The 9,889-nt window shown below is 38.7% G+C and overlaps 1 protein-coding gene across 1 annotated transcript; it reads left to right on the plus strand.

The window, feature by feature from the left end:
• The first annotated feature begins 293 nt into the window (after positions 1-293).
• LOC103143996 (adhesion G protein-coupled receptor G3-like) lies at positions 294-9,398 on the plus strand. Its single transcript, XM_016675679.1, has 11 exons — positions 294-418; positions 589-649; positions 945-1,103; positions 3,453-3,633; positions 3,712-3,754; positions 3,840-3,928; positions 4,322-4,440; positions 7,987-8,267; positions 8,435-8,531; positions 8,627-8,946; positions 9,036-9,398. Exons 1-11 carry the CDS (start codon positions 364-366, stop codon positions 9,149-9,151), a joined length of 1,521 nt encoding a protein of 506 aa, XP_016531165.1. The 5' UTR covers positions 294-363; the 3' UTR covers positions 9,152-9,398.
• Positions 9,399-9,889: the final 491 nt, after the last annotated feature.

A 9,889-nucleotide genomic window follows, 5' to 3' on the forward strand; every position in this document is an offset into this window, starting at 1 on the left:
GGCAGCTGTGGCTACTATCCAGTAGCTTACCACCATCAACATATGCATGACTGAATGTAGTGCAGAGTGCTTTGGAGTCCTCTTGACTAGATAAAACACTTTACAAGAAAATGTCACAATTTGGACAGAAAAACATAAAAATAGAGCCATAAATATGATAGAAACATATTTAGATGGTTTATCAACGAAAAAAAAAGTTGATTTGGGTTTTAGTTCCATAAACTATTTTACTTCCTCTCGGCCCCCTCTCTCTCAGCATGTGATCAAACAGAAACTCTCTGCATGCTGCAATAAGCAACCCTCAACCACCAGAGCAACACGGCGCCTCGGTCGGTGATCAGTATCTGTTTGAGAAAGTCCAACATGAAGTGGATTACTCTTTATCTCCTAACACTCTGCTTCCCTACGACCAGAGCTGGTGAGTATTCTGGGGTTTTGTAGTTTGAACATCAGTTTAGTTGTTAATATCCATCTAGGCTGTATTCAAATTGTTAGTCAGGTTTTTCTCGTACCTCTGGCTCGTTCAGTTGTCATTTTTGTTTGCCGTGAAAAGTTCTGACTTCTTCATGTTCTGTGTCCATTTTACAGACTGTAACCCTCAGCAAGTTATTGATGAGTGTATAAAACAAGATCCTGTACTGTGGACCAGGTAAATGATGCTGCTGATGCTGTGCTTATTTGGTTGATTTTAAGCTCCTATTCTTTCTCCCCAATAGATTCTTCTTATTTTTTCCATAATAATTTCCACAATAAATTTGCTTTGCTGTAAGATTTTTTTTTCCTTTCAACTTGTTTTGCATTTACTGCTTTACTCATAGAGGAGTACAAAGCCACTTTTTTCTCTTGTGTTTGTTCACTGTTAAATTTGTGCTGAACTTGTGGTTACAGTAGTTCTTGTGCTGCATCATTACGTAAATGATTGATTGTGAAACATTTCTTGGTAGGTGCTATGAAGATAAAATTGTGACGTGCAAACCAAGGAATTGTATGTTCCATGGGTTTGCTCGCCAGGAGGTCAAACCAGCAGACCAGGAGAGATCACAGCTGGTCATCAGTGGTATGGGCTTTATTTGGGAAGCACCAACACATGAGAAATATAGGAGGTGGAGAGGGGTTTCTTTTAGAAATTTCAAGCATCTATTTTGGTTAATTTTGATAATTGTGGCTTACAGCTAACAAACTCCCAGTTTTTCAAATAACACAAATGAATAAAATAGAAGTTTTAATACAGAAATTATGGCCAGCCTCTGTATGTGACTGTAGTCTGCAGTATATACACCTAGAGAATCCATGCATGGCATGAAGATGATCAACCTCTGGTTCTGCTGAGGTTTTAAGGAAGCACATGTTGCTTTCAGCATGTCTTTGTTATTGGGTCCAGGGCCTCATTGTCCTCTTGACAGGACCTAATACTCTCCATGGGACTCAGGCCATAATAGTCAGATGACTTTCACATGTTTGTCAGACATGTATAAACCTATCTTAACCTGCCCTCTTCAAGGAAACATAATATGTCACCTTTAACTACCAACTCCAACATCAGTCTATGTGTTGTGATTCTGTAAAACTTTTTTTTCACATTGTACATTTTTTGAGAAACTGAATGGTGGGTTTCAGTGAGATAAAAGCCATAATCATCAGAATGACAAGAAAATATTCAGCTGAAACCAGAAGGTTACATACACCAAATAAAAAGACACAACTTTTTTTTCTCACCATGTGAAGTTAAATCAAACCAAACTTCTCTGGTTTTAAATCTCCAAGATTATTTCTATTTGCTAATTGCCACAACAATGAGAGAGAGAATATGTCTGAGGTTTATTTATTCAAATTCAGAAGCTGACGTAAATTTCCTTTGCACTGCATGACTTGAGTCAAACATTTTGGGTTTCCTTCCACAATTGTTTTGCTGTAGCTTGCTGGAGTTCTGGTCCATTCCTCCTGACAGAACTGGTAGAACTGAGTCAAGTTGTAGGTTGACTCTCTCACACACACCTTTTCAGATTTGCCCACAAATTCTCTCTTGGACTGAGATCAGGACTTTGTGCAGGCCACACCAAAACACTGACTGTAGAGAATGACACAGTGAAACATGTCAGCGTCAGGCAGCTTCTTTGATCTTTTTGGTTTAGGGTTAATTTGGACATTTTAGACCCAAACACGTCCATATTTGGGACATAAAGTCGTCTCCTTCCTGAGCGGTATGATGGTTGGACATTTCCATAAACACAGCACCTTCAACTATCTGGAAATTGATGAACCAGATTGTGCAGCTCTACAATTCTCTTCCTGATCTCTTTGCTGATTCCTGGTGAAACTACAAAGTGATGTGTTCCAGGTGTGGCCTTAAAGGACATCTGCAGGTCTCTTCTAATTAATCAAAATCAAATGTCTGATTTTAATCTATCAGAGTTTCACAGCCATATGGCTCAACTTACCATTGTTGTTTAAAGAGACAGTAATCATTCTGCATGTAAATCTCTGATTCTCAAGATATTAATAACTAAATATTTGACATTCTATTATCATGCAGCATTTAACAAGTATAAATAGTTTTCTATTTGCTAAATGCTGATCTGATTTCTCTTGAAATTAGAACAAGAGAAGTTTGATTTGATTTAACTTTAGACAGAGAGAAAAAAAAGCATCTGTCCATTTTTAATTAGTGTGTAAACATTGGATTTCAACTGTATAACTGTCGACTATGAAGAAACATAAGCTTCCCTCGTTGAACTGAATTAAACTCAATTATTCGTTTGACATTTACAGGATTAATGTGCCTTGTGTTTTTGTTTAGAAACTGTGTTAAAAATTTGATAATAATGTTTAATAATGTTAATAATGTTTATGTTCATAAAACATTATTAACATAAATGTTTTATGAACATAAAACATAAAACATCATGTTTATGAACATAATGCTTATGTTCATAAATATTATTAGGACGTATCAATAGATTGTGTGGACATGATCTGAAACATAGCAGATTTTCTCTGTATAAAATCCCAATAAATGTTCTGGTTTTACGGCTGAAGTAGACGCTTCATCCAATCACAGGGTCCGAATCCCATCATCAGCTCTACGGAAAATCAAAAAAAGACACTCTAAAACAACCGTCCAGGTGGTTGTTTCGATGATCAACAGCACATTCTTTCAGGTGGGATCTTCTGAACAAGCAAGTGTAATGTTCTTTGCACATTTAGCTGAATTTTCAGCTTAAGCTAGCATGTCATTATGAATACACAAAGAGGTTCTGATACACAACAGAACCTGTAGAGACAGAATATCTAGAGCAAACGTTTCAAACTGTAATCCTCGAGGGCCGGTGTCTTACAACTTTAAGTCAACTTTGAGTGTGTCAATTGTCCTGAAATAAATGTCTAAACCTTTTCACTGACCACTGATCTACAGTCAGTAGAAACGCTGTTAGCTTTATATGAAGTTTTAAAAGAGAGGTCAATTCTGCCTCCTCATTGCAGCAAGTAACTCCTGGGATGAAAAGAAAGAGGAAAAATCACTGGCCAACTGAGAGACATGTTTTAGGAGAACAGGTTCTGTTTGTGAAAGCTGAAAACCTGTCAGTCAGCAATCTTTCTGAGCCGGTCCAGTTAATCTTCAAACACAATAAAATGGTAACTAAATACATATGATGATGAACACTTAAAAAACGTTGAATTTTCCTACATCTTGATTCCCTTTCTATGTTTCAGGAGAACAATGGAACATGTGTGTTTTGGAAGGAGGATGAAACAGGTGCAATATGGATGCAAACAACTTTTTTACTCTTAAATAAAAGCATCAAGTCAGGATTTACATGTTTGTTTTTCTGCTTTCTTAGTGTGGAGCACTGAAGGTTGCAATACCACTAAAACAGAAGATGAATTTATCTGCAGCTGCAACCATCTGAGCTTTTTTGCTGTGCTTGTGGTAAATCGTGTTTTTCTGTCACCAGTAACCGAAGGTTTTACATTTCCATATAGTGACTTCTAAAAGTATTAGCATATTGTCACGTTAACCTAAAACTTAATTATTGTTAGAGGATTTTCGGTAACGGGCAAAAACACAAAGTAGTGCATAATTCTAAAGTGGCAGGAATGTGATGGTTTTCAACCAACTGGAAAAATCCCCTTGCATTTACATTCTGCCCCAAATTTATGAGAAACTTTTGCTGCAGTTCCTGCACTGATTAAACACACTGATCAGATTTAACTGTAAATAGCTTAGCATGTCAGAGGTGAACATCAAAAACAGCAAACAAAATGTCTCCTCAGGATTGGTATGAAATGCATTTCAGCTAAATTTTTTTTCTTCCCTGTATAGAATCCAGAAGTGAAGGTGGATGAGGATCATGCTGAGGCTCTCAGCTACATCACCTACATTGGATCAGCGCTCTCTGCCTTCTTTGCTTTCATCAGCCTTTTCATCTACGTTGGTCTGCAGTAAGTTTTTACTTTAACTTGAACCTTTTTTATTAATGGGATTGACATAGTTTGTATTGTAAGGTACGCAACTTTATTCCTTCCTTCTATCCAGGATTTGCATAAGTCTTGTGTCAGGAATAGTGCAACTAAGAACCCTACAGACGCCACACATGGTGGACAGAAACTGTTTAGATGTAAAAGATCACTTTACAGTCATGGATCCCATCCTCTTTTATAAAAAACAATAGCAGAGGTTGCACTAGGGTTTTTCATTGTCCATTGTTTTGACTTGATGAGGCCACAAAAAATTCTTGTCATAATCTGTCTTTACCCATTAACTTTTAAATTGATAATAATGAAACATTCAGTTACATTTAATTTTCATTGAGTTTTTTATTTAACAAACTGAACAGAGAATCCAAATCAAGCAGATGAATACATGTAGCTTCTTTTTCACAGTGACAACTAGCTATGGCCCCAGTAACTACATATGAACAATGAAATTAAATTATGAATTAAATGATTAAATTATGAATGAGTCACCCGCTGTTCGCATGAATGCACACCAACCTGACCTGCGTACCTGTTTGTACGTAATCAAACTTATAAACATTTTGATGTTGATCTGGAAGTTGAATCCGTACTCTATTGCCGCACTGAAGACTGGAATTACAAGCGCCACTTTATCCAAAGTTTTGAAATCGGGGAATATTTCTCCAACTGAAGCGGTCAGACGACAAAAAGTCTCTGAACAAGAAGTTTTTGTTATTCTGAAATCCCTCGCTTTTAGCAAAAGCTCCTACACCAAATAAGCTCCAAAGAGACCTGTCCACAACTATTCAAGGGTCAGCTCCCAGATAACGAGATGCATTTGGTTCAGTTCCCAAGTCAGAGAAGATACTCAGATGATCTACTTTTTTATTATTGATTTATTTAGTCACCTGCACAATGTGCTCTGTATGTAAAGTTGAAAATGTTTATGCCTCTGCACCAAGTGATCAGGTAGCAAAATGACAGATGGCCTTCAAAGGTCGAAGGAGCAGTTTAGTTAGCATAGCTACCAATGATGGTAGATAAATGGTGTCTTGTAATGATAAGTTCTTTCTCCCCCATTAGTACATTTAGCAGTGAATGGATTAGGCTAAATGACAGCACTAAGAGTGTCCTACTTATTCTGATTGGTTGTTTTGGTCAGAACGGTGCAGTACTTTAACCAGCAATAGTAATTCAGGAAGGAGATGGAGGAGATTGATTGTTTTCACAGATTATCTGTCTCAAAACTGATATGACATCGTGACAGCTTTAACAAATATGGAGAAAACATATTTTTATTAAAGTTATGTACTTTAATTTATTAAAAAAATATTCAAGCCCCTTTTGTCAAGGGGCTTGAATAAAATGCAACTACATAACATTTTTAGAAGTCTGGATTGCTTCATGTATATTTTGCACGTTGCTTTTGACTATTGCTCATGGGGAGAGACATTTCAGTAATCTAAAACTAATAGAAAAAAAATTTAAGCAACCAACTTGCATACTGGATGTGACTACTGTTGTAAAATTCATGAGCAATAAATATTGTGCTAGGATCAGTATTGGACCACAGAAGCAAGCCTTTAAAATTGTGATGCTTTTTATGGGTCAAATAGACTCAAAAAATTGTAACAGCAGCTGCACAGGGGGGCCCAATCTAATCTTTTGTCAAGGGGCCCAAGATTTTTGGAGGCTCTCCTTAAAATGTACAGGGAGGTGGCCATTTTTGGTCGCCTCCCTGTACATTAGGACAAATGTACAAATTTCCAAATTTGGGCCATTTTTCACTTTTACTGACCTCAGACTTTAACAAACTCCGGGGGATTTCAAGCTATCGACTTAATTTTAGGTCAGGATGCTGTTAAGGGGTGGGTTTTTAAAAGTTATCAAAAGATCTGAGTTTTCATATATGTTCAGAGATAGAGACCTGCTCCCCGTTCATCCCACTTTCACTCCCTTCCACTTTAGCCATGTCTGCCCAGAGCTAGTGATACAGGCTCTGGACTTCCACAGCACCGCTGGTTTCAGGGGGTGTGGCCAAGCGCAAACTTGGTACACTCGCCAAAGCAAACAAAACGCTTTAACTTTCACATAAAACGGTCAATTGGCACCTAGCATGAGTGATGCAGATTGGATGCCTGCCAATCCTGTCATCACATTCTGACGTTATATAAGCTCCGTTGCCATATGTTTGGCTCTAAATTCCACATATTTAAGAAGACCTGCACCACACGCACTGTGATCAATCCTTAGGCAGTGTAAAAATCAAGAAAATATGCTTAAATTTTAAGTGTCTAATATTTTTAGACTTTAACTGTCAGTGGGTCATTCTCACACCACCAAAATAATTTACATTCTGTTCTCAAAACCCATTTTTCACAGGAAGATGAGTCACATTGAACAATCTCTTTTCACAATTTCCTTGGTAAATAATAATCACCTTATTTGGAACTGAGCACCAAATGTCAACATCACACCAGTTTAAAAAGTCAAAGTAACATTCACACAAGCTTGATGTTTTGAGATTGCTTTAGTCTTGGCACTTGTTGAATTAGCTGTTAGTTTAAGCTAATTCAACAAAGCCTTTAGTTCAGTGTTTCTCAACTCTGGTCCTCACTGCTCCCCTGCTCTGCATGTTTTAGATGTGCCTCTATTCCAGAACAGCTGATTCAAACGATTGCATGACCATCAAGTACTGCAGAAGCCTGTTAATCACCCAGAGACACAATTCAGGTGTGTGGCAGAAGGGAAATACATAAAACATGCAGGACAGGGGGGCGGTGAGGACCAGGGTTGAAAAAAACTGCTTTAGTTAGTGTAAAGATTTACACTAACTAAAGGCACCATGGGAAAATCTACTATAGATAGACTAATAATCTTTACAAAGAAACTTACTAAAGAACTCTAGAAACTATTAAATCCCAGCATAAGCACCCACCTACTGCTGGAACAAAACAAAAACTCCTCAAATGACTCTGGGCTCATTTTTTGTTTAGTTTGAGGTGCCAACAGAAATATGGCAGGAGTTCAGAGAAATTGTGGGCGTCCATGAGACTCACAAGAAGATTCACAACATCTTTGGGTCAAAAACTGTGGAATACAAAATAAGTAATCAGTTCTGACCCAGTCAACTGTCACAGGTTACTGTGGTGTTTGGTTCAGAGAACTCTTCCTGGGACTTCAAAGGACGTTCTAGATAAAACTTTAAAGGTTTACTCTCTGAATCATGAGTGATTAACCAACTCCAATCATTTGTTTTGTTGCATTGCACAGCAAGACATGAAGGTGAACTGTAGTCATGCAGGAAATGTAAGAGTTAGCAAATATTCTTTGCATCAGCATTATAAAACTAACACAGATAAATCCTCCATGTATGGAGGCCTCAGTCCTCTACACAGCCATCACAGGTTGCAGGTCTTACCCCTTTATCACAACCACTTTTCTGTCTAGTCATCAGCAAATAAAGGCAATTAGACCCAAAAATATCCTTTATAAGAAAAAAACAATGCGTTTCTGTCATGTCTCCCTTAGTCGACGACGTTCGGAGAAGGGCCTCAACATCCACATGCAGCTAACGGGGGCGTTGTTGTGCCTCCACCTCGGCTTCCTGAGCAGCAGTTTCTGGACTTTTCTGCTAGATGACATCAAGTACAGCTGGGTTTGTGAAGGTCTGGGTCTCTTCCTGCACTGGTCTCTGCTGGCCACCATCACCTGGCTGGCCCTGGAAGGATTCCACCTTTACCTTCTCCTCATCCGAGTCTTTAACATCTACGTCAGACGATACCTGCTCAAACTCTGCCTGGTGGGATGGGGTGAGTTTGGGACTCTGGTTGGGAGCATGAAGCTAATTGCTCCAAGCAATTAGCAAATTTGTATAGTCATTGTTTGGATTAACCTCTAAACAGTGACTAGATTATTTTTTGTTTTTGACCTTGATTCTAATGGCAGCTGTTTATCCTTCCTCTTGCTTTCTCCTCAGGCTTTCCTACCCTTGTTGCGGTAATTTGTGGGCCTTTAGGTGTCTATGGCAGATACACTCTGGAAATGAGGGATTCCAACAACCAAACATCAGAAATGTAAGACATTCCCATGAGTTCACATGTGCAAAAGAGTCAGTTAATAAAAATCCTTAACGACCACAGTCTCTGTTTTGTTACTTCTTGATGAACAGATGCTGGATGAACAGTGGCAACCCACAGACAAAGTTGGTCACGTACATCACTGTGGCTTTTCTTTGCCTGGTGGTGCTGTATAATTCCTGCATGCTGTTGCTGGTGGTGTTCAAAATGCGGGAGTTACGACGTGGCAGAGGAGACCGTGAGTCCAGCGACTGGAAGAAGATGAGCAAGGAGAACGAGTCCAGGTTATGGAAGGACGGTGCCACAGTTCTCGGCCTCAGCTGTGTACTGGGGTTACCATGGGGACTAGCCAGCTTCACCTATGTTACTTTAGCTGGAATCTACTTGTTCACCATCTTTAACTCTCTACAAGGTCAGTCAGTATATGCGACACTAAATATTGGTATCCATTGATAGTCGTTGATTCACCTGAATTATTTACTGGATTTTTTGTCTGTTCAGGTCTATTTATCTTCCTGTGGTCAGTGGCTTTATCAAGCAAGTCTCAATCAGAAAACAACTCTTCAGTCCGAGATCCTTCCACCCAGAAAATGATGACAACCAGCGTCAATAACTGAATCACTGATTTTTGCTACATAAACAAACAGCAAACATGTCTGTAAATTACTTAACATGTTCCTATATAAGGTCTTGACCAACTATTAGATCTCTTTTATATGCCTTATAATTGTATAAACAATGACTCTTTTTGCTAATGTTAGACTTTTCTATAAGTTTTTTTTAAAAAGACAGTGCTCCAGAAATATTATGTTCTTTGCATGTTTTTATTGTTCAGTTTTTATGTTTATTAAATGTAATGGGAAATAAATAAAAAAAAATTATTGTCTATGTCCATCCAAAGTTGCAGATTGATTTATCCAACCAAAGTTGGGAAGCTGGGGTTTGGTTCTGTGTGGGTGTTTGTTCAGTTCCTACAACCATCCACCAGATCTGCTCATCTGCTGTATCTGCCAGAGCTTAAAAGGAACCACTTTACAGTCCTCAGATGCCTGAGTCTTACCATTACATCAGTCTTTCTCACACTGTGGTCACCTGACCACTAGTGGTCCGCGGGCCCACCCTTAGTGGTCTGCGAGGTACTGCATGTAAACGACCGTTTATTTGCCGTCACGGGAGTTGAAAGTGCGACGCTACAACTAGCTTACCAAAGGATTGAGTTAAAAATAATGATGGACTTCCGGTTATGGCGCTGAGGTGAGCAGACGCATTGAACCAGAGCTCCCAACTCGGTCGGCTAATTCCCCTTTGCCAGAGCTGAATTAACCCTCTAAGACCGATTATTTTATGATGAGAAG

This window comes from Poecilia formosa, unplaced genomic scaffold (assembly GCF_000485575.1).
Source record: "Poecilia formosa unplaced genomic scaffold, Poecilia_formosa-5.1.2 Scaffold119, whole genome shotgun sequence".
NCBI lineage: Eukaryota > Metazoa > Chordata > Actinopteri > Cyprinodontiformes > Poeciliidae > Poecilia > Poecilia formosa.

What these genes read in the sequence shown, in the direction of transcription:
- LOC103143996 (XM_016675679.1), top strand. Translation starts at nt 364, where the DNA reads ATGAAGTGGATTACTCTTTATCTCCTAACACTCTGCTTCCCTACGACC. An exon ending in GATCCTGTACTGTGGACCAG is followed by an intron (nt 650 to 944) that starts GTAAATGATGCT and finishes ATTTCTTGGTAG; the next exon opens with GTGCTATGAAGATAAAATTG. An exon ending in TTGGAAGGAGGATGAAACAG is followed by an intron (nt 3,755 to 3,839) that starts GTGCAATATGGA and finishes CTGCTTTCTTAG; the next exon opens with TGTGGAGCACTGAAGGTTGC.